The sequence below is a fragment of the Hibiscus syriacus genome, unplaced genomic scaffold (genome assembly GCF_006381635.1).
Source record: "Hibiscus syriacus cultivar Baekdansim isolate YM2019G1 unplaced genomic scaffold, ASM638163v2 tig00007895_pilon, whole genome shotgun sequence".
NCBI lineage: Eukaryota > Viridiplantae > Streptophyta > Magnoliopsida > Malvales > Malvaceae > Hibiscus > Hibiscus syriacus.
This window is the reverse complement of record NW_024062147.1, coordinates 26275-49440: the sequence shown is the minus strand read 5'-3', so window position 1 is coordinate 49440 and position 23166 is coordinate 26275. Positions and strand designations below refer to the sequence as shown.

The 23166-nt window shown below is 35.9% G+C and overlaps 2 protein-coding genes, 3 non-coding genes and 3 pseudogenes across 5 annotated transcripts; all 8 read right to left on the bottom strand.

Moving 5' to 3' along the window:
* Window positions 1–1997: 1997 nt before the first annotated feature.
* On the bottom strand, window positions 1998–2714 carry LOC120201646 (auxin-responsive protein SAUR68-like). The gene has a single exon (XM_039202218.1). The coding sequence runs from the start codon at window positions 2485–2487 to the stop codon at window positions 2044–2046; it is 444 nt and encodes a 147-aa protein (XP_039058149.1). The 5' UTR covers window positions 2488–2714; the 3' UTR covers window positions 1998–2043.
* Window positions 2715–10018: 7304 nt separating this feature from the next.
* On the bottom strand, window positions 10019–10736 carry LOC120201647 (auxin-responsive protein SAUR67-like). The gene has a single exon (XM_039202219.1). It carries the CDS (start codon window positions 10514–10516, stop codon window positions 10073–10075), a length of 444 nt encoding a protein of 147 aa, XP_039058150.1. The 5' UTR covers window positions 10517–10736; the 3' UTR covers window positions 10019–10072.
* Window positions 10737–11552: 816 nt separating this feature from the next.
* Window positions 11553–18480, bottom strand: LOC120201648 (annotated as a pseudogene).
* LOC120201734 lies at window positions 12150–12252 on the bottom strand. Its single transcript, XR_005523666.1, has one exon. It is a non-coding gene; the product is annotated as a U6 spliceosomal RNA (small nuclear RNA).
* On the bottom strand, window positions 14674–14776 carry LOC120201733. The gene has a single exon (XR_005523665.1). It is a non-coding gene; the product is annotated as a U6 spliceosomal RNA (small nuclear RNA).
* On the bottom strand, window positions 17419–17521 carry LOC120201735. The gene has a single exon (XR_005523667.1). It is a non-coding gene; the product is annotated as a U6 spliceosomal RNA (small nuclear RNA).
* A 951-nt stretch (window positions 18481–19431) lies between the features above and the next one.
* LOC120201640 lies at window positions 19432–20059 on the bottom strand (annotated as a pseudogene).
* An 873-nt stretch (window positions 20060–20932) lies between these two features.
* Window positions 20933–22066, bottom strand: LOC120201597 (annotated as a pseudogene).
* Between the last annotated feature and the right edge of the window lie 1100 nt (window positions 22067–23166).

The following is a 23166-nucleotide window of genomic DNA, read 5'->3' as shown; positions in this document are numbered from 1 at the left end:
AACCCACCACAACAATGGCAGATAATACAAGCCATCTGGAGATAAGATAAGTAAATGTTAAAAGCAAGTTTACATTTGGTTAGTACTTGTATTGAAATATTTCTTTTTCTTAGTGGGATTTCATATATTTATATACTCTTTTCAGCTGCGAAAAAAGTCATATTTTATGCCCATGATATATTTTATTAACTGTGTATGAAATTATAAATTAACATTAAATGTGAATCCGACCTCTAAGTGGTAAAAATAAGTATTATTATTCTTATAGATTTTAGATTCAAGCAGTTGTATTTGCAGGGTATGTGTATTATTAATAATTAAGAAAAATTTTAAACAGATACTATATCGTAATCACCCTAGACTATTCAACAAATAAATTAACATTAAATATATATCTTTAAATTAATAATAATGACTACTTTTTAAAAGAATATATGATTATTTTCATAATCTTAACTTTTTAATAATTTTCTTTAATTTTAATACATTTGAAAAACCTATGGAGTTAGAAGTTTTTGAAGATTAATATTAGGGTAAATTACTTTAGATATCACCCCGAACTTTAATTTTTATATTGAATTCATCATAAAATTTAAGACTGATATAATTGAGGATTAAATTTTAATTTTGTATGCAATCATGTCACTTGGTCGTTAAGCTGTAAACAATGTGTTGATATAGTTGTTTTTTTATTTTAATTGTATCAAATTTACCACTAAACTTTAAAACACATGAAGTTTAGGCACTAAATTTTCTGACCTTTGTTGGCGGACAATCGCCGCCCGTCACCAGTTGTCATTCGCAACAATATCCAAAATTTTGAATTTTATTCTCTTTCTTCTCATCGGATTGATTTTTCTTTAAGACCCACTCAAATGGATGAAAATACATATAAAGGTTGGACGTCCTAATACTTTGATCTCCTCCGATGATCGTCTGATGAGACTAATTTTGAATTATTTTGTTTGATTTCTTGAAATTATGTTTCATATCGTTCAAAATTTTGAACACCTCAATACCTTCAAATTCAAGAAAGCTTCTAAACCCAAAAAATTAATAGATTATTTGTGTTTAATTTCGTGAGTTTTGAAGAGATTTTTGAGAATCTAAACAAATAGAGTGATTGATAACGATGAAACAAGTTCATCAGGGCTTAGGATGGTTTTAAAAAACGTAGAAAAATGACATGAAAACCCCAAACTTTAATAAAGAAAGAGATAATGTGTAATGAAATAATAATTTCTTTTATTTTCACGACAGCCCACGTTAACACCACATCAGCACAAAACTGCCATGTCATCCAGTTATTAGTGGGTTAATAGCCCAATTGTATAATTGAACCTAAAATCAAAGTTCAATGGTACATTTGAATCAATTTAAAGTTCAGTGATAAAATCGACACTAAACTTAAAATTCATGGTATATGATATAGTTTATCCGTAATGGTAATACTTGGTAAATTTTAATTATTATCGAAGGAGGTGCAAAATGTGGTTTTTACTATTATCAACATCGGGGGTATTTTATTAATTTAGGGGGGGGGGAATGAAAAAAGTGGACAAATTATCACTTTGAAATTAACTTGGTTAAGAAGCAAAGTTTAACTAAGAATTCAAATTCCAAAATCCTCAAATCTTTTACATGTATTGAAGTTTCACTCGGTAAAAAAAATATCGGACAAATAGTTTCTTTTAGAAGCTACTGATCAGTACTTGTTGATGAAGATATGAAGATGAATTGCAGTGACCAGCGACAATGGACGTGAGCATTGCTTTGTTTACATCTTTAACTGCATGTCGTTTACTATGCATTTTATAACCTTGTCATTTACTAAACATGATCACAGAGAACCTTGGACTTGCAATCAGGAAACGGACGCATGATTCTATGCCAGAGGATTATGTTTTTATTATAGGTAAGAATTATGTTCCCTGTCAAGGTTCAAGACGACTAAGAACGAGAGACAAAAATTTTGATGTTTTTGCATTATGTACTTCAATCTACAAAGGTGTAGATCAATTACATGATGAGAAAAATATTGCTTCAAAAGCTACATGTTGGCAACTGCTGGCTTATTTCTTGCTGATAAAGATATAATGATGAGCAATGACAGGTGCCTACAGAGAGGATCAATGCTTTCTCCACTTCTTTTCTCGGTTTCATTTTGATGAGAGCAATTACATATTCTATAAAGTTTGCATCACAAGGCAAGATGAGAAGACCATCGCCTGGTAGTCCAAACTCTTCTGCTGCCAAGTTGAATAGCTCCATCACAATTTTGTTCTTTAGATATTCCAAAGGAAGCACAAAGCGTTTCTGATCCACACTGTATACAACAAAGTGACCCTTTCCGACCACCGATGATGTGCTGCAACTGGTTGTTTCAGCGTCCCTGGTGGTTCTGGGTAATGTGATTATTTTTCTCCTAATTGAAGCCATTTTTTGCCATTTTCTTGCTAACTTGATAAGCTTCTTGGCACTGATCATCTTGCTTTTCTTATTTTAGTAGGAAAGACTCAGATGAAAGAAAAGAAGAGGGAACTTTTAGGTCTTAGATATCTGATTGCTAAATGCAGCTGTTGTGATTGGTATGAGGCAATGGAAGTGGGATGAATATATAATCACAAGGCCTAGAGACAGTCCCTTTAATGAATTATTAGATTTCAGGTATTCATAGGAAACAAAGCCATGTGATGGCAGATATTAGGTCTAATCTGAAAGGTGGAGCGTAGAAGGGGATGCAGACACATCTTTGTCTATCTGCCAAGTGTTTTAACAACAATTTGGTCCACTGTTGTTGCAATATTATTGATTCATAATTGATTCTTCATCACAGATTTCAACACTTTTAGGATCCTCTTTAGATAAGATTTATTGCTGTAAATAGTAACAGAAAAACCTTCACTCAAGCAAATTGCCACCTGTCTTTTGTCCCTCTCAAATCCAATCTGTTTCAAGACCTTCCTGTCACTTATCCATGGGGGCAATCTCTGTCATGTAGTTCTCATTGAAGATCTGGTGGATGCAAAACCATGAATGTATGTATGTCAAGATAGACAAAGACAATCCCTTAAATGAAATTACATAATGCAGGGGTGCAAGATTTGTACTTGAAAATGTGAGGTGGAGAGGCATTGTTTGGGAGATGGGGATTTCTAGTTATAGACAACAGCATGTTGCAATTGAACATGCTGTTGCATCACATTATAGTTTTAAGCAATTTAGAGTTCACCTATAATTACACTATGGTGGTTTAGATCATTTACATTTCTATAGTGTAAGTTGTTCCAGTATCCACAAACAAGCTACTGTTGGCGTGTCTGTCCCTGATGGAAAGTGGTGCAAACGGAGTACCGATAGGAAAAATGGAACTACGCAGAGCTTTCTCCAGGTGTCTTCCCATCCCTTGTTGAACAATGGAGACTATATATTTGAACACGGCTGAATCGCAGGGCAACATCATAGGAACATGACTTGATAGGCCGAACTCTTCCTCAGACAACTTTAAGAGTTCAACAAATATGTTATTACTGAGATAAGACAAGGGCACAACATAGCGCTTCAGATCTGTGGTGTAGATGACAAAATGACCTTTTTCAGCCACCAATGGTTCATCAATGCCACCAGCTATAACTTTTGCATTAGACGTCCCCAGTAAAGAAAATCTTTTTCTCCCCTTGACAATCATTTTATGCCATTTCCTTGTCATTCTGTTAAGTTTCTTGCTGCTGATGATCATTCTGGCTGTAATCTCTACCTTACAAATGTAAGTCAGTCTCCAATTTGTCACTTCACCATATATATACATACAAGATTGAGGATCGAAAAAGTCCTTGGAGTTTCCATATTGTCGAGAATTTCTATGCAGAAGTACAACTAGTTATTACTATTTTCCTCGGAGTCTAGAAAAATCCATGATTTGCATTGATATAAACTAAGGAGTTAGATGAGTTGCACCTTTGATGCTACAGCCAAATTATGTTCTCATATGTTGGTTAAAACCTATGCGTTGGAATTCCTTTAGAATTTTTTCGCCACATGTCTTTAGAACTCTTCAGTTTTACAAGAATCCTAGTGTAATTTTTCTGTTTCAATACCCAGAAACAAGTTGCTGGCTTGGCTTGAACACCCTTAAAGCAAAGCACTAGATCATGAACAGTACTTGTAACTAATATATGCTTCATTTGGATGACCGTTGAGATCCTCTCATTGCACCATCGACGTGCACTTTGCTGAGAAACCCGACCTTCTAAATTTGTTTGTGAACCAACAGGCCTAGAGGGATTTCCTCTTAATTTGTCTAGTGGCTAAAGGACACAGCAGATGTTAAATACATCTCCTTTGTTTACCAATGTTAGTGAAAATCAATTTACTATCATCTGTTCTGCCTTCTAGAAATTATCAATTTATTTGGAATGAAGTGAAGAAAACACCCAAAGATTAAAAGTCATACACAAGGTTAGGCACTGTCATTTGCCTTAAAGAATAATCATAATGGACTGAACCTGGCTTCAGTAGAATCATATTACCAATTTGGAGCCTTAAGAAAAAATAGATTAAGATAAAAAAATGGAAAATAAATGATCATATGCCATTACTTTTTTTTATTAAAAAAATAGGGATAGTATATTAATTAATCGAAAATGGTCTCATGGAGTACGTTGTTCAAAATACAATCAGGGCTTTCAAATTCACAAAACATTAACGAGTCTCGATTTAAGGACCATTGTGCCAATGCATGAGCTGAACCATTTGCTTCTCGCCTTAGATATTGAACTTTGATATGCCTGTTGCTAGCTTTTAGTATGTTTAGTTATTGCTATTTTTCTTGGACTCTGGAAAATTCTATGCTTTGCATTGCATTGATATAAACAATGTAGTAAGATGAGTCGCACCTTCGATGCTACAACTAAACAAGTTCTCATATGTTGGTTAAAGCCTATGTATTGGAATTCTTATATTCATATGAATTCTAAATAAGATAAAGGTACCAGAAGGACCTGGAGATTCAAAACAAGAAGGAAATTCTTTGAGAAGTTATAGTTTAGATAAAAGGATGGATGATTGCCATTGCAGATAACTGAAAATGAAACATGTTGTGAAATCAGCCAATAACCACAGAAAAACACACACACAATCAGAGTCTAACACTGATCAAGATTGAAAATCAAAGCAGTAATCAAGAACACCAAATATTTACGTGGTTCGGTCAGGGTGACCTACATCCACAGGAAAGGAATCAATCTCACTAAGGCAATTAAAACAAAGTTTACAAGATTTAGAACCAGAAACAAAAACTCTCTTCTCTAAATCTCTCTGTATGTTTTTTTCTTCCTCAAACCCTCTCAACTCACTTGAATCTTATTTATAACAGATTCTTCCAAGTTGAACGGTTCTGCATCACCAACTGTCACAGCCAAGATAGTTACAACAGAATTGACTTTGGTTTCTAACAGACGCAACCTCTTCTAGAAACATAACATTGCCTTAGTCCAGTAGATGAGAGTCATTACAACAATTCTCCACCTTGACTCTCAATTACAAAGTTCCCCAAAAGGATTCCCTCCTATCAGCCCCAAGGGGCTATTACTTCTCTGTAGAATTTACTAAGTCCAGACAGTGTCTGAACTTAGTTACTGGTAGAGCCTTTGTGAGCATGTCAGCTGGATTTTCTTCAGTGGGTATCTTCTTCACAGTTATTGAACCCTTGGTAACAACATCTCTCACAAAATGAAGTTTCACGTCTATATGCTTAGACCTTTCATGAAAGACCTGGTTTCTGGTCAAGTGAATTGTGCTTTGATTATCACAAAACACTGTTAAAACTTTCTGCTGTATGCCAAGCTCTTCAACCATTCCTTGTAACCACATAGCCTCCTTGATTGCTTCTGTCACAGCAATATATTCAGCCTCTGTAGTTGAAAGAGCCACAACAGATTGGAGATTGGACTTCCAGCTAACTGCAGTACCAAAAACTGTGAAAATGAATCCGGTCAGTGACTTCCTGGTGTCAATGCTCCCTGCATAATCGGAGTCCACATAGCCAACCACCTTTTCCCTTTCATTTTCTTGTTTCTTAAACATCAACCCCAACTCAGTAGTACCCCTCAAATATCTCAGGGTCCACTTCAAAGCTTCCTAGTGAGCTTTTCCAGGATTTGCCATGAACCTGCTTATGATACTAACAGCATAAGCTAAGTCTGGCCTGCTGCAAACCATTCCATACATAATGCTGCCAACTCCACTAGTATAAGGGATATTCTCCATGTATGTTTTCTCATCTTCACTTCCAGGTGCTTGAGAGTTTGACAACCTAAAGTATTGACCAATTGGTGTGGTAACCTGTTTGGCCTCATGCATATTGAACCTCATTAATACTTTCTGTATATATGACTTCTGAGACAGAAACAAACTGTTCTTCTTTCTATCTCTTGTGATCTCCATGCCTAAGATTTTTGTGGCAGGCCCCAAATCCTTCATATCGAATTCTGAGTTGAGCATACCTTTAATCTTCTGGACTTCCTCCTTGCTCCTGCTAGCTACTAACATGTCATCCACATATAGGAGCAAAAAAATGCTTATTTCATCATCTTGCTTCTTTATGTACACACAGCTATCATAACTGCTTCTAGCAAAACCAATCCTCAACATAAATTCATCAAATCTTTTATACCATTGTCTTGGGCTTTGTTTGAGTCCATACAATGATTCTTTAGCAGGCAGACTTTGTCCTTGGTTTCAAGAGTGCAATACCCATCTGGCTGGTCCATATAGATAGTTTCTTCCAACTCTCCATGTAGGAAGGCAGTTTTAACATCTAATTGTTCCAGTTCCAAGTCATACTGAGCAACTAATGCTAAAATTAACCTGATTGAGCAATGTTTTACAACAGGTGAGAAAATCTCATTGAAATCGATTCCTTCAACCTGTGTAAATCCCTTTGCAACAAGTCTTGCTTTATACCTGGCCTTTTCAACACTTGGAATGCCCTCTTTCTTCTTGTAAATCCACTTACATCCTACTACTCGTTGATTCTTCGGTCTATCCACAAGATCCCAAGTTTTGTTTTTCATTAGAGATGCTATTTCCTCATCCATTGCTTCAGCCCACTTGTCCCTCTCTTTACTCTTCAAAGCTTCCTTGTAGTTGTTTGGATCAGCCTCTTCTATTTCTTCAGCAACGCTCAAAGCATAGGAGATCATGTCTGCATGGCCAAATCTCTCTGGTGGTTTGATGGTTCTTCTTTGTCTATCTCTCACCAAGTTGTAATCATCCAATCTGGTCTCTGGTTCGGTTTCTTGCTGGTTTTCTACCTCTTCATGTTGATCATTCAAGACAGTCCCTTGATCGGTTAATGTTTGTTGTTGTTGCAGCTCCACCTCAATTGGAATACCATCCTTAGTAACATTGTTCTTAGTAACATAACTATGCAGATTTTCCATTTTCGACTCATCAAACACCACGTCTCTACTAATGATACATTTCTGTTGACCAGGCTCCATACACCATAGTTTATAACCCTTGGTTCCGTGTGGATAGCCAATAAAGATACACCTCAAAGCTCTTGCCTCCAGTTTATCTTGTCTGATGTGGGCATATGCTAAACATCCAAAACTTTGAGATTGTTGTAGTTGGCTGGTTTCCCATACCACATTTCCAAAGGGGTCTTCATTCCAATAGCTGTTGAAGGGCACCTGTTAATAAGGTAACAGGCTGTAGACACAGCTTCACCCCAAAAACTTTTGGGTAGGCCAGCATTCAGCAACATGCACCTCACTCTCTCTAGGAGAGTTCTATTCATCCTTTCAGCTAATCCATTCTGCTGAGGGGTATTTCGAACTGTCTTGTGCCTTGTAATACCATTTTTCCTGCACAACTCATTAAACTGCTCTGAAAAATATTCCAGGCCATTGTCAGTTCTCAAGTGCTTCAGTTTTGTTTCCATTTTGTTTTCAGTGAGAGTTAACCAATCCTTGAACCGTTCAAAAGCTTCATCTTTTGTTTTTAGAACGAAAACCCACACTCTTCTAGTGTAATCATCTATGACAGATAGAAAATACCTCCCACCTCCATGTGTTTGTGTTCTAGCAGGACCCCATAGATCACTGTGAACATAATCTAATGGTTTCTTTGTGATGTGCTTTCCAGTAGAGAATTTTACTCTAGTTGCCTTCCCCACACACATTGTTCACAAAATTCCAATTTACTAATTTGGTCAACACCTAATAGATTCTGTTTAAACAATTCTTGTAGGCCCCTTTCACTTACATGTCCCAACCTCATGTGCCATAGTCTAGTTTTATCAATTTCAGGTTGGACTACATTAGAGGAGTTACCAATTACAGTTCTCCCTATTAGAGAATATAACCCGTTTTTCCTAATTCCTTTCATGGTAATTATAGAGCCTTTAGTAACTCTAATATAACCATTTTCAGCATTAAAAGAATAGCCACTTGATTCCAACATTCCTAAAGAAATCAGATTCCTTTAAGTTCTGGTATGTACCTGACATGTTGTAATATTCGTTCAGCTCCATCAAACATCCTTATCCTGATTGTCCCACTACCAACCACCCTGCATGCTTTGTTATCTCCAAGCAGTACAGTTCCACCACTGACCAGTTGGAGTGTTTCGAACCAATCTTTATGAGGACACATATGGAAGGAGCAACCTGAGTCAAGAATCCACTCTTTGCTTGATTCTGACTCAGTAATTACCAAGCTTCAGCCGAATCATAGCCATCAGAGACTACACTTACTTCTCCTGAGTCTTTTGGTTTTTCTTGATATTTTTTCTTCCGATCAGGACAATTCTTCTTGAAGTGTCCTTCCTTGTGGCAATGATAACACCTGAACGGTCCCTTTGATGACTGATTTCCACTTTTCTTTCTTTGTTTCGATCTTGATCTGTTCTGATTATTTCTTGAGTCTCTTCTGTCTGATCTTCCTCTAATAGTAAGACCATCCCCACTATTCTCTTCATCCATATCATGTTTCTTTTGAAGTTCTTTGGCTCTTATTAGGGATTGAACTTCTTCCATCGAAATTGACTGCACCCTTCCATAAAGCATCGCATCTTTAAAATGCTCATAACTCTTGGGGATAGAGTTTAATAACAGTAAAGCCTTATCCTCGTCCTCCATCTTAACATCAATGTTTTCGAGATCATCTATGATTTTATTGAACTCATCAATCTGCTCTGTGATTGATTTTTCTTCATGCATCTTGAAGGAGTACAGGCGTTGTTTCAAGAAGAGTCTGTTGGCCAAAGATTTAGTCATATAGAGCAATTCAAGTTTAGCCCAGAGAGCCTGAGCCGTTGTCTCTCTTGACACTTCCCTCAAAGCTTTATCACCTAAGCTCAGAATTATCGCGCTGTGAGCCTTTTCCAGGATACTGTTCCTTTCTTTCTCGGGCATCTCAGTAGGCAAAGCTGTTGGTCCTTGTAGTGCTTCCACAATTCCCTGTTGAACAAGTAAGGCTCTCATCTTTACTCTCCAAAGGCCAAAGTCATTCTTTCCAGTGAATTTTTCAATGTCAAACTTGGCAGATCCCATCATCGAGGTCTGAGTTCCCACAGACGGCGCCAATTGTTGTGAAATCAGCCAATAACCACAGAAAAACACACACTCAATCAGAGTCTAACACTGATCAAGATTGAAAATCAAAGCAGTAATCAAGAACACCAAATATTTACGTGGTTCGGTCAGGGTGACCTACATCCACAGGAAAGGAATCAATCTCACTAAGGCAATTAAAACAAAGTTTACAAGATTTAGAACCAGAAACAAAAACTCTCTTCTCTAAATCTCTCTGTACAATCTGTTTTTTTCTTCCTCAAACCCTCTCAACTCACTTGAATCTTATTTATAACAGATTCTTCCAAGTTGAACGGTTCTGCATCACCAACTGTCACAGCCAAGATAGTTACAACAGAATTGACTTTGGTTTCTAACAGACGCAACCTCTTCTAGAAACATAACATTGCCTTAGTCCAGTAGATGAGAGTCATTACAACAAAACAAAATCTGGATTTTCTCATTATATGTCTTAATGTACAGCGCCATTTGATTTTAGACGCTCAATGTTAGCAATTTTTGGCTTGTTTGCTGATAGGGATACAATAATGATGAGCAACGGACACCGACTACTGACATAATAAACGCTTTCTCTACTTCTTTACTTGCTTTCCTTTTGATCAACCCAATAACATATTCCATCAAGTCTGCATCACAAGGCAAGGTGAGATGTTCATTACCTTGAAGCCCGAACTCCTCTTCTGCCAGTTGGAACAACTCCATCACAATTAAATTCTTCAGATATTCCAATGGAAGCACAAACCGCTTCGCATCAGAGCTATACACCACAAAGTGACCCTTCTCGACCCTTGATGATGTGCTGCAACTGTTTGTGTCAACTTCCCCACTGGTTCTCGAGAGTGTGATTCTTTTTCTCTTAATTGCTGCCAATTTTTGCCATTTCCTTGCCAATTTGATAAGCTTCTTAGCACTGATCATCTTGTTTCTTTTCTCAAAACAAGGGAGGCTATTGTAGAACAAGAAAAGGCAGAGAGAGTAAAGATCGAAGGGAACTGAAAGCTTTTGTTTAGTTGTACTGATGAAAACGGAAAATGGATGAATATATATACACTCAAGTCTTGAAAAGCAGTCCTTTGAATGAAGTATTTCAATGTTGGGATTCAAGGGAAACAAATAAGCAAAACCATGTGGGTCGAAAATGTGAGAGATCAGTTAGAAGGCGGCCAGTTGGGCATGTCTGGTTGGTAATGGAAGTGGTCCAATCCTTTTCTTCCAGAACCGTGGCAAGTGCAGGACCCAAGATCGTAGTACTCATATGATCTGGATATATTACCTAACAAGAAAATATTGTTGTTCTAGTTTAGTATGAATCCTTGACTGATGGCTTTATCTAATTTCTGAAATAGGCTTTGCCCCCAACAAACTAATAAGATTGAAACATCATTATCTCCAGGCTGTTATATTTTTAGATATCTCATAATTAATCTTTTCGAATTGTTTGGTCGAATTTGGTAGAATTTGATAGAATTTTACGTCAAGTCTATGCTCAGATGATAGTCTCCAAAGGTTTTACCTTCTTTGATTTTCTCCACTGCCTGGACGATTTGTGTCTAACAAAGTAACAAATCAAAATTTGCTTCCTTGCCCTTGGCCTTTAATTTGTTTTCTTCTAAGCTCACCAAAATGGGTGATGAAGTTTCAGAATGCTGCTTCAATGACTTGTAAAAAGGGAATTTAATTATCCCCTATGAGAGAAGAAAAGAAAACATATATTCAAACATGAGAGACAAATATTTGAGTTCAGTTCCTGTATATTAACAAATAACAGAAGATTATGTTTTTATTATATATAAACAGAGGATTCCAATTTTGAATCTTATATACATTATCTTGGTAAAACTGTTTAGTAATAGTACCAGTTGACATGATAAGTCACTCTCACTAATATGAACTTGTCGATGTAGTATTGTAGATAAGAAGTAAGTTTCCTATCAAGGTTCAAAACAACCAAGTATGAGAAGAAAAAAATTGATGTTTTTGCATTATATTCTTTAATCTACAAAGGTGTGGATCAATTACAAGACGATGAAAGGGGAAAAAAATTTGTTTCAGAAGCTCCATATTGGCAACTGTGGGTTCATTTCTTGCTGATAAAGATATGATGGGCAGCAACGACCGGTGCTTACAGATAGTATCAATGCTTTCTCCACTTCTTTACTTGGTTTCCTTTTTATCAGAGCAATTATGAACACTCCAAGAACGGAAGCCTCCATTAAACAATGGCAAGCACAAGTAATCTATATTCACTACTAGTTACCAGAAATCAAAGTAGTATAATTATTTTCAATCTACAATGAAAAACCCACAAGCTAAATCAACAAACTCACACAACAAACTATCTAAAATCCCTAATAATGACTGTCGAAATCATATTCACTGTTCATGATAGTTAAAGAAGTCCAAACCCATATTGAGCAAAACCCATGAAATCGAACTTCAAAGTAAGCACAAAAACGCAAAGAAAATGGTCAGAGAAAGAGATGGAAACAGATCAGCAGGGGGAAAATATCAGGAGGAAATTGGAGAAAAATATAAGGGAAAAATGAAAGAAAAAAATTTGGACCATTTCTCGATTTGTGCGTGTCATCCTTGCGCAGGGGCCATGCTAATCTTCTCTGTATCGTTCCAATTTTATCGGATGTCCCCGAAGGGACAAACTGAAGAGGATGATTGCTGGTTATTAACTATTCGTTTTCTCATTAGCTAGCTGATGTGGGATATTTAGTTGGTTCCCAACTGAATCTTAACTAGTCTATCTCATCTTTATAAGGTCCTAACGTGTGGGCTGGCCCAGACTTGGGTGTTGCACAAAACAAAAGCCATGGGCTTGGGGATGTGGTTGAAGAGTGGGACCTTTTTATTTAGACATGAACCGTTGATGTGTCTCGACGCTCTTGACCCGATGAATGGATCCGAACCGAAACAGAGATTTTAAGTCCTAACTCAGCCAATGAAATTTTCATGGTTGTATTACGTTTAAGATGCTGATAATTGGTCAAGTTGTATTACGCTTCTACACCAACTCAACTGTCCACTTAAATAATTAGACAAAAGTAATCATTTAATGAAGATTTTCAGCAATTGTATTCAGGGATCTACTCATTTTTACATTATCATAAGCTTGTTTATTGTTTTGATTTCACAAGTAACAAAGGTGAAAGATTTGAGGCCAAGCATAGATGGCCGAGTCACTTTCTTTGTTTATGAGATATTTGGGTCTTCAATTCTTGGATGATGAACCCATTCAGCTGCTTGTTTAGGCTTCTTTGAAGCTCCAAATCACCAGAACAATGCATTAACAGGAAACACCTTAGAATTGTTAAGATGGGACAATCTCTATCAAGCAAACCCACTCAGTCAAGCAAATTGCAACCTATATTTGTCTATGTTCAAATCCAATCAATCTCACGACCTTCCTGTCACTTATCCATGGGGACAATCTCTTCTATATAGTCTTGAATGAAGATATGAGGGATGCACAAGCATGTGATGGTAAGAGAGAAATACATCATGTGTTGATCGTCCTATTTGTTTATTTTTTCTATTGGCACGTGGAGTTTGAATGTAAAGATGGGACTGTCCTGTTTATGTTGCCAAGTGGTCTAGTTTTCTTATATGAAACAAACCCTGATTTCACAACATGAAGGATATTATTTCTTGTATATGGAACATGTAAGATGACCGCAAGAGTAAAGATTTCTTGCAGTTTACCTTTGATAGTGACCATCTTGGTCTCTGAGGTGTAAAAACAAATTTGATCAGTTGGTCTTTGACCGGCTAACAATCTAGTCTTAGGTTAGTAATTTTTTAGCAATGCCTTTTCAAGATATGCACAAAAAAATACTACATCCAATGCAATGGAGAAGGTGGACCTAAATTTCTACTCTATGGTGTCATAAACTTCACAATTCTCAGTAAAAAGCACTCTAAATTGCTAATCTATGTTGTAAGCAGGTTTCTATAATAAAGGGTTTTACTGTTCTGATTCAAATGGATTTAGGATATCTGATAGATTCCAACTAAACAGTGAAGCTGAATTAGCTCAAACCGACAATCATAAGAGTCTGAATTAGCAAGACAAATACATGAAATTGTGGTCATTCTAACATCTTTCAACAGCTCAACTACAGGTGAATTTAACTTTTCAACTCAAAAGCATTCCTCAATGGTACAGAATTTTGGATGCAAAATTTTTAGCATATCTATATACAAAATTCCTCAATGGCATTGCATTGATATAAACTAAGGAGTCACAAGAGTTGCACCTTCACATTGAGAATTTCTTTGAAGGCACAACCTTTAAGCATTCAAAGTGACAAACTGACAGTCATTAGTCTCTAAACCAGAAAGACAAATACATGGAATTGTGGTCATTCTAAACTCTTTCAGCATATCAACAGCAGCTGAATTTTGACCTTTCAATTCAAATGCATTCCTCAATGGTATCGAATTGGAGAATTCCAATTCATCTTGCAGCATTTGGCCCTTCAATTCTGGCAAACAAACCAGAAGGTTACCACTGATAGATGCAAAAAAAATTAGCATATTTATTATCCAAATTCTAGTCATGAACACAGTGTTTCTGAACTTTGGAAGGAGAGTAAATATCAACATTCATAAAGTATACTTTGCAGCAAGTAAAATATTTCCAAACTTTGTAATTGGCCTCAAGGGAAATTACTAGATCAATGATTCCACAACCTATTTATAAAGATATCAACTATGAACACTTCAAGAACGGAAACCTCCATTAAACAATGCCAAGCACAAGTAATCTATATTCACTACTAGTTACCAGAAATCAAAGTAGTATAATTATTTTCAATCTACAACGAAAAACCCACAAGCTAAATCAACAAGCTCACACAACAAACTATCTAAAATCCCTAATAATGAATGTCGAAATCATATTCACTGTTCATGATAGTTAAAGAAGTCCAAACCCATATTGAGCAAAACCCATGAAATCGAACTTCAAAGTAAGCACAAAAACGCAAAGAAAATGGTCAGAGAAAGAGATGGAAACAGATCAGCAGGGGAAAATATCAGGAGGAAAAAGGAGAAAATTGAAAGAAAAAAATTTGGACCATTTCTCGATTTGTGCGTGTCATCCTTGCGCAGGGGCCATGCTAATCTTCTCTGTATCGTTCCAATTTTATCGGATGTCCCCGAAGGGACAAACCGGAGAGGTTGCTTGCTGCTTATTAACTATTCGTTTTCTCATTAGCTAACTGATGTGGGATATTTAGTTGGTTCCCAACTGAATCTTAACTAGTCTATCTCATCTTTATAAGGTCCTAACGTGTGGGCTGGCCCAGACTTGGGTGTTGCACAAAACAAAAGCCATGGGCTTGGGGATGTGGTTGAAGAGTGGGACCTTTTTATTTAGACATGAACCGTTGATGTGTCTCGACACTCTTGACCCGATGAATGGATCCGAACCGAAACAGAGAATTTAAGTCCTAACTCAGCCAATGAAATTTTCATGGTTGTATTACGTTTAAGATGCTGATAATTGGTCAAGTTGTATTACGCTTCAACACCAACTCAACTGTCCATTTAAATAATTAGACAAAAGTAATCATTTAATGAAGATTTTCAGCAATTGTATTCAGGGATCTACTCATTTTTACATTATCATAAGCTTGTTTATTGTTTTGATTTCACAAGTAACAAAGGTGAAAGATTTGAGGCCAAGCATAGATGGCCGAGTCACTTTCTTTGTTTATGAGATATTTGGGTCTTCAATTCTTGGATGATGAACCCATTCAGCTGCTTGTTTAGGCTTCTTTGAAGCTCCAAATCACCAGAACAATGCATTAACAGGAAACACCTTAGAATTGTCGATTCGATGCGACCATAATAAGCCATCTTCAAAATATTTCACCTCATTCACGAACAGCTAGACTTTACTCGTTTGATTGCTACGCTTCGTTACTTGCATCTAACACTCACCCAATTACAAGTAACATATGTCTCAATTAGCATCATTCAGGTCCCGCAAGCATGTCATGTTGTCAACTTGAGCTTAATCTTTGGGGCCTTCCGATTCAAACTCATTCCTTGATTTTGTTAATACACCACACAATCATGACTAAATGACTACAAATTTGTTATGACTATATACAGAAATGACAGAAATGCTTAGTTCGATTCCTAAACAAAACAACAATACTCAACACTCATAAAAGGTTCGTATTTTACACTGCAGCAAGCATAAACCAGCTAGAACCTTATCATTTAATTATAAAAAGATCTCTTCTTCATTTTCAAAACCATGATTTTCAGTTAATTGACCAACAAAGATTGACCAGGGAAACTGTTCGATCAAATTGATTCCATAACCCAATCATGACTAGATTCTTTATGGATATGATATTAACTCTCAGTTAAGATGAACGTCAAACAAAGCATACAAATGGAAAGTAAACAGAGATGGAAACTGACCTGCAAAATGTTCATAATAGAAAATAGTAAAAGATATGTTTGGGCCACTTCATTGATTTTCCATCATGCTGATCTACATTGTATGATGGTATCTTACAAATCTGATTCAAATGGATATATGATATTTGGTTAGATTCCAACTAAAACCTGAAGCTGAATCAGTTCATATCACACTGAACAAGGCCTCTATATGATAAGAAAGCAAAGACTAAATGCTGAAGCTGAATTAGTTCAGGACATACTGAGAATTTCTTTAAGGAGCAAACTGACCCCTTCAGCATATCACCTACAGGTGAATTTTGAACTTTCTATTCATATTAGTTCCTCAATGGTTACCAAATTTCAGTTCATCCTACAACGTTTTTATCATTTGAATTTTGTAAACAAATCACAAGGCTATCACTGATGACTACGGATTTTTAGCACATTCTGAATAGAAATTCTGGTCAACATCACATTCTCCAATCGCACAGCTTTATTGAATAGAAAGAAAAATCAATGGTTAAGACTTAAGATACAAAGTGAGAAGAGATTTAAAATGAAAGGCCAACTCCTACACAAAGCCTAAATATTCAGCATTCATTAAGGGCATGTTTTGCAGTAAGAACCTTGTAATTTTGAAACGCAGAACTCCTTTAAACATAGCCAAATACAAGTAGTTAATCTTCCTACCAATTACCAGCTATCAAAATTCTATAACCATATGGAATTTGCAACAACAACCCATGAAGCTGCACATCAAACGACTCGTCAATCTAGCCAATCTAATCCTAGCTAAGAGAAGATTAGAGTTTATACAAAGAAACATCTATTGGGCAGATACAGTGTTTTGTGATTGCAGACTGAGCAAAGTTTCTATGAGTTAGAAATCAACAACTAGAGGCTGAAGCTGAATTAGTTCAGGCCATATTTGAAGGGACAACCTTTATGCATTCAAAGTGACAAACTGACAGTCATTAGAATCTGAATTAGCAAGACAAAAACATGGAATTATGGTCATTTTACCTCTTTGGCATCTCAACTGCAGGTGAATTTTGAGACCTTTCAATTCAAATGCATTCCTCAATGTTACCAATTACCAGCAATCAAAGTTGTATAATTATTTACAACCTACAATGAAAACCCCACAAGCTAATTCAACAAAATCACTCAACAAACTATCTCAAAAATCCCTAATAATGAATGTCAAAGTCATGTTTGACTGTTCATGATAGTTAAAAAAAGACGAAACCCAGATTGAGAAAAAAACCAATGAAATGCGAACGTCAAAATAAGCACAAAAACGCAAAGATAATAGTCAGATACTCAGAGAAAGAGATGGAAACAGACCAGCGAAAAAACAAGCAAAAAAAAAATCAGGGGGAGATCAAGAAAAAAATTTGGACCATTTATCGATTTGTGCGTGTCATCCTTGCGCAGGGGCCATGCTAATCTTCTCTGTATCGTTCCAATTTTATCGGATGTCCCCGAAGGGACAGAGTGGAGAGGTTGCTTGCTGGTTATTAACTATTCGTTTTCTCTTTCCATAGGAAATGTGGGATATTTAGTTGGTTCCCAACTGATCTCATTTTTTGAAATGCATAGGCCTAGAATCTCAATGTACCCAGGCTCTTTTCCAAATGAAAACCAAGTTCTAAAGAACCAGAACTTGGGCTGTCGTGTTAATATCAGTTCTGAATTTCTGACTAAGGTTAGAAAATTCGGGAAGGAGAGGGTTAGTTGGGCTTTATTTCGCTTTCTTTTTTCCTTCAAGTTCCAAACAAGATGAAAAGATGGATGATTGCCATGTCGGATAACTGGACTTTGAAAAAAAAACAATGGAATTTTCTCATTCTATATATGATGTAAAATTGCGGTGGATGGTTTACAAAGTTGAAAACATATATTTATTTGGATATAGAAACTCAATATTGGCAACTGTTGGCTTGTTTCTTGCTGATAGGGATGCCATAAACTTTTTGACTTCAACTACAGACACAATCAACGCCTTCTCAACTTCTTGACTTGCTTTCCTTTTGATCAATCCAATTACATATTCCATCAAGGCTGCATCACAAGGCAAGGTGAGATGTGCATTTCCTTCAAGTCCAAACTCTTCTTCTGCCAGTTGGAACAACTCCATCACAATTATGTTCTTCAGGTATTCCAATGAAAGTACAAACCGCTTCTCATCAGAGCTATACACCACAAAGTGACCCTTCTCGACCCTCAATGATGTGCTACAACTGTTAGTGTCAACATCCCCACTGGTTCTCGAGAGTGTGATTCTTTTTCTCTTAATTGCTGCCAGTTTTTTGCCATTTCCTTGCCAATTTGATAAGCTTCTTAGCACTAATCATCTTGTTTCCTTTTTTCAAAATAAGGGAGGCTATTGTAGGACAAGAAGAGAAAGCTGAAAGCTGAAAGCTTTTGTTTTGCTGCACCGATGAAAATGGAAAATGGATGAATATATATACACTCACGCATAGAAGGCAGTCCTTTGAATGAAGCATTTCAATGTTGGACAAGCAAATAAGCAAAACCATGTATGTGGTCCGAAATGTGAGCGATCATTTGGAAGGCAGCCAGTTAGGTATGTCTGGTGAGTAATGGAAGTGGTCCTATCCTTTTTTTTTTTCTTGCAGAACTATATCATCATTCATTTGCAGGACCAGGAATTTTAAATAACCCTCATGTTCTGGATATATTACCTAACAAGGAAAAAAATTGTTGTTCTAGTTTGCCAAAAATCCTGAATTTCAAGGGTTTATATAATTTATGAAATAAGATTTGCACCCAACAGGCTAGTGAGATTGAAAACATCATTATCTCCAGACTGTTATGTTTTAAGATATCTCGTAATTAATCTACTCCACATTGATATGTCTGTAAATGGCTCCAAGAGATTGCTAACAGTGAGGTCCTGGTTCGGATACTGTAGCATTTTACTTCAATTCAATCCATCCTTGTAGAAATTAGCTGTTTTTAATGGATAATATAGTTATCGGTTATACTTTATAAAAAAAAGAGAAAGAAAGAAGATATCTACTTTCTGACTGAAATGATATCGTTTTTCAACTAAGCTTTTTTTTAACCTTCTTTGATTTTCACCTCTTCTTGGACAAGTAAATTAAACTTTTGCTTCCTTTGCACTTTAACCTGTCGTCTTCTAAGCTCATCAGAATGTGTGAGGAAGTTTCAGAAAGCTGCTTCTATGATGATTAAAAACATATATTTAAACTGGTTTAGATTAATATGAGTTGTTTCTATTAAAAACATATATGATGAGTAAAACTGTTTTGTAATAGTATTATCTGACATGATAGGATTGTGTTTTTAGTTACGAATTGTTGATGTAATATTTTCTGTAAAAAGTTTCCTGACAAGACTAGAGATGATTAAGCATGAGAGATACAAATCTTTGATGTTTTTGCATTATATACTTTGTGGATCAAATACAATATAAGAAAAAAGGGAAAAAATTGTTTTAGAAGCTCCATATTGGCAATTGTTGGTCCTTTTCTTGCTGATAAAGGTACAATGATGAGCAACGATTGGTGCTTATGGACAGGATCAGTGCTTTCTCCACTTCTTTACTCGGTTTCCTTTCGATGAGTGCAATTACATATTCCATAAAGGTTGCATCACAAGGCATGATGAGAAGTCCATTGCCTGGTCCTGGTGGTCCAAACTCTTCTTTTGCCAAGTTGAATAGCTCCATCACCATTTTGTTCTTTAGATATTCCAAAGGAAGCACGAATCGCTTCTGATCCATACTGTATACCACAAAGTGACCCTTTTAGACCACCAATGATGTACTGCAACTGTTTGTTTCAGCCTCCATGGTGGTTCTTGGTAATGTGATTCTTTTTCTCGTAATTGAAGTCATTTTTTGCCATTTTCTTGCTAACTTGATATGCTTCTTAGCACTGATCATCTTGCTTTACTTTGTTTAGTGGGGAAGACTTTGATGAAACAGAAATAAGAGAGAAATTTTAGGTCTTAGAACTCTGGTTTCTAAATGTAGCTGTTGTGCTTGATTTGAAGCAATGAATTGGGATGAATATATAATCGCAAGGCTGGAGACAGCCGCTTTAATGAATTATTAGAATTCAGGCATTCATAGGAAACAGAGCCATGTGATTGCAGATGTGTGGGGCAATCTGCAAGGGGGGTTGCCTGCTTTTATTGGATGATTAGCCCAACAAGGTGGAGCATAGAGTGCAGACACATCTATTTGCCAAGTGGTTTAACAGCAAAATGGTCCAGTGTTGCAATAGTATTGACTCATGATTTGATCACAGATTTCATTAGAATTCTCTTCACATAAGATTAATGACTTTGAATAGTAATAAGAAACCTTCAGTCAAGCAAATTACCACCAGTTGCTTCTTTCTGGACAAAAAAAGGTTACTAATTTTGATTATTTACCAACTGTAGTCGCTAATTATTAAAGATTGAGGTTAGAATGTTTACATGTGGCTTGAGGCAGTTAGGGTGGTTTAGTAGCTAGAGAGTTGTTAGCCGGTTATGTAGAGCTAACTGCATAAGTTGCTTCTGCTATATAAGCAGTGATTGTAAAACATTTTGATAGGTGAATAAAGATAAAGCATTTCTTCTATCTTTGTTATTTCTTTAAACTCAATACTAATCCTGGAATTTATCATATACAGTTGTCCGGTTAAGGTTTAGTATTTTATTTTCATATGTATTTGCAGTTTGCAACTATTAATGAGACAGTATATGTTACGGAATTAACTTATTCTAGTTATCAGAAAGGTCTACTACATTTCATGAAGTTAGCATTCCACAAAGAATTATCTATACAGTTGTTTAATAGTTATTAATACAAGTGTCTTACTTCTTTCATCTCCTTCTGGGGTTGAAAATTGCATACTGTTTTACATGGTAAATATGTTCAGAATCCACAGACAAGTGACTGTTTTTCAGCATGTCCTTCATGGAAAATTGTAGTGTACGACGAGGAGCCATGAGCCATGGGCAGTGATTGAGCTGAGCACTGCTTTCTCCAAATCCTTAGTTAATCCTCAATGTACCAACAAGACTATGTAACTCAATATGACAGAATCGCACGGTAATGTTATAGGCCCATTGCTTGACAGTCAGAACTACTCCTCGGACATCTTGAAAAGTTGCTGGAAAATATTGTTCTGGACATATGCCAAGGGAATCATAAAACGCTCCTTATCCATTGCATAGACAACAAAACGGCCTTTATCAACGACTGATTGTTTATTAGAACGATCAGCATTAGCCATCTTTCGATCAGTGCTACTACTTGGTGAAGTAATTCTTTTCCTTCCAATGGCATCTATCTTCTTCTACTTCCTTTCCATTTTGTTGAGCTTCTTTGTGCTAACAATGCTTGATTTCTGACAAAGAAATAGATGAGGTAGAGCAAGATGTTTGAAATGGGAATTCTAATGGTGAGGAGGGGAAGCCATTGTGCTGATTTTTGAAGACACGTAGAAAACAAAAACCACTTTATCTATAGCTGTCTTTCTGTTGTGAATGTATAAGAAAAAGGGTATAATTATTTCAATGAGAATGGACGTTTGCAGGCACATATTCTTCACATGGTTGACATATCAGGTGTGTAAGTACTGAAAGCTCATATTCCTCTCTAACAACCACAAGAATAGATATAAATAAACGAAAGAAAATTCTAAACAAGGCAATATTGGTATTTAGATCCAGATTCCATAACCCTTTTTATTATTATTAATGTTGGTTGAAAACCAACTTAGTTTCGTCTATGCCGGTTTCTAGAAATGATGCATTTACTTGGAAGGAAGTGAAGAAAACAGCTAAAACAACAAACTTGGGTTGGGTCCTAGACTAGGTTAAGATCTTGTGCTTTACATTTGGAGAGAGAACCAGTGCAAACTATCAACTAAGTTTTTCTTATCTTTATATGAATGCTAAAAGACAGAGATACAAGATGAACCAATGATATTTAAAACAATAAAGAACCTTGATTTGTTGTCCCTGACAAATCAAAATACTGACAACGAGCTGCATTTTGTTTATCTGTTATGAATTTGAAAGATAGAATATGAATATTGCCTTTGCACATCAAATGGACTGGATATTAAAATATTTCACCTCTTACTTAGCCAAACAACGGGATAAATCCAATCATGTAATCTTGATTAGTTGATTGCACACATTAAGGGTATAAATCAAAATGAAATTAGATGAAATATTAATGAATCATTCGTATAATGTTCGTTTATTAAGTTAAACAAATAAATATCCTGAACTAATTCTCTGTCTTGCCATGGCTGGCTATCTTCTGCCACTTTGTTGCCACTCTGATAAGTTTCTTGGTGGGAGCCATGTTTCCTTACTCGATGTATTGTGGATGGAAATCTTGGATCAGGAAAATATGGTTGACTGGTATTTGATTTCTAAAGGAAAGAAAGCTGTTGAATCTGATAGCTTTGCATTGATGTATTGTACTGTCAGCTCTGTGAATGGTGGTGTCCTCCACCTAGGAATCCATTGCCCTTCCTATAATGCCGAAGCTATACGTTTTGTTGAAATGAAATGGACGTTAAAGCTACGCAGTGGATCCAACTCATAGCTTTTCTAGAGTAGGAAATGGTCCTTCAAATCATGACTTTTAGAACAGGGAAGAAATTTGGGACATTTGTGTTAGAAGAAAAGGGTAAAGTTCAAACGATTGTCACTTAACTATGTTGAAATAATCTTTTTGGCCACTAAACGTTTAAAAGTTACAAAATAGTCATTAGAATTATCAATCTGTTACAAGATGGTCATTGTATATTCCAAAATAGTAATTGATATATTTAAAGATCATTTTGTACTAATTTGTTAAAGTTTAACGATTATTTTATAACAGTTCATCAAATTTAATGTTCATTTAATAAATTTTAAAAATTCAGTGATAAAAAATTGTTTTTATATAGATTAGTGATCACTTGTTTACTTTTACTTTAAAGAAAATTGTACATTATATTGGGAAAAATCATTTATATTATCGTATAAATATCTTGTGATTGTGTTCTATATGTATAAACAGTTAATTAAACAAATGAATTGTTACACGAACCAACTTACCTCAGTGGTTAAAGGAATCGCTGATGTTTCTAGAGGTC

Bases quoted from the DNA above. Each gene is read 5' to 3' on its own strand.
- LOC120201646 (XM_039202218.1), bottom strand. From the start codon at position 2,487: ATGATCAGTGCCAAGAAGCTTATCAAGTTAGCAAGAAAATGGCAAAAA.
- LOC120201647 (XM_039202219.1), bottom strand. From the start codon at position 10,516: ATGATCAGTGCTAAGAAGCTTATCAAATTGGCAAGGAAATGGCAAAAA.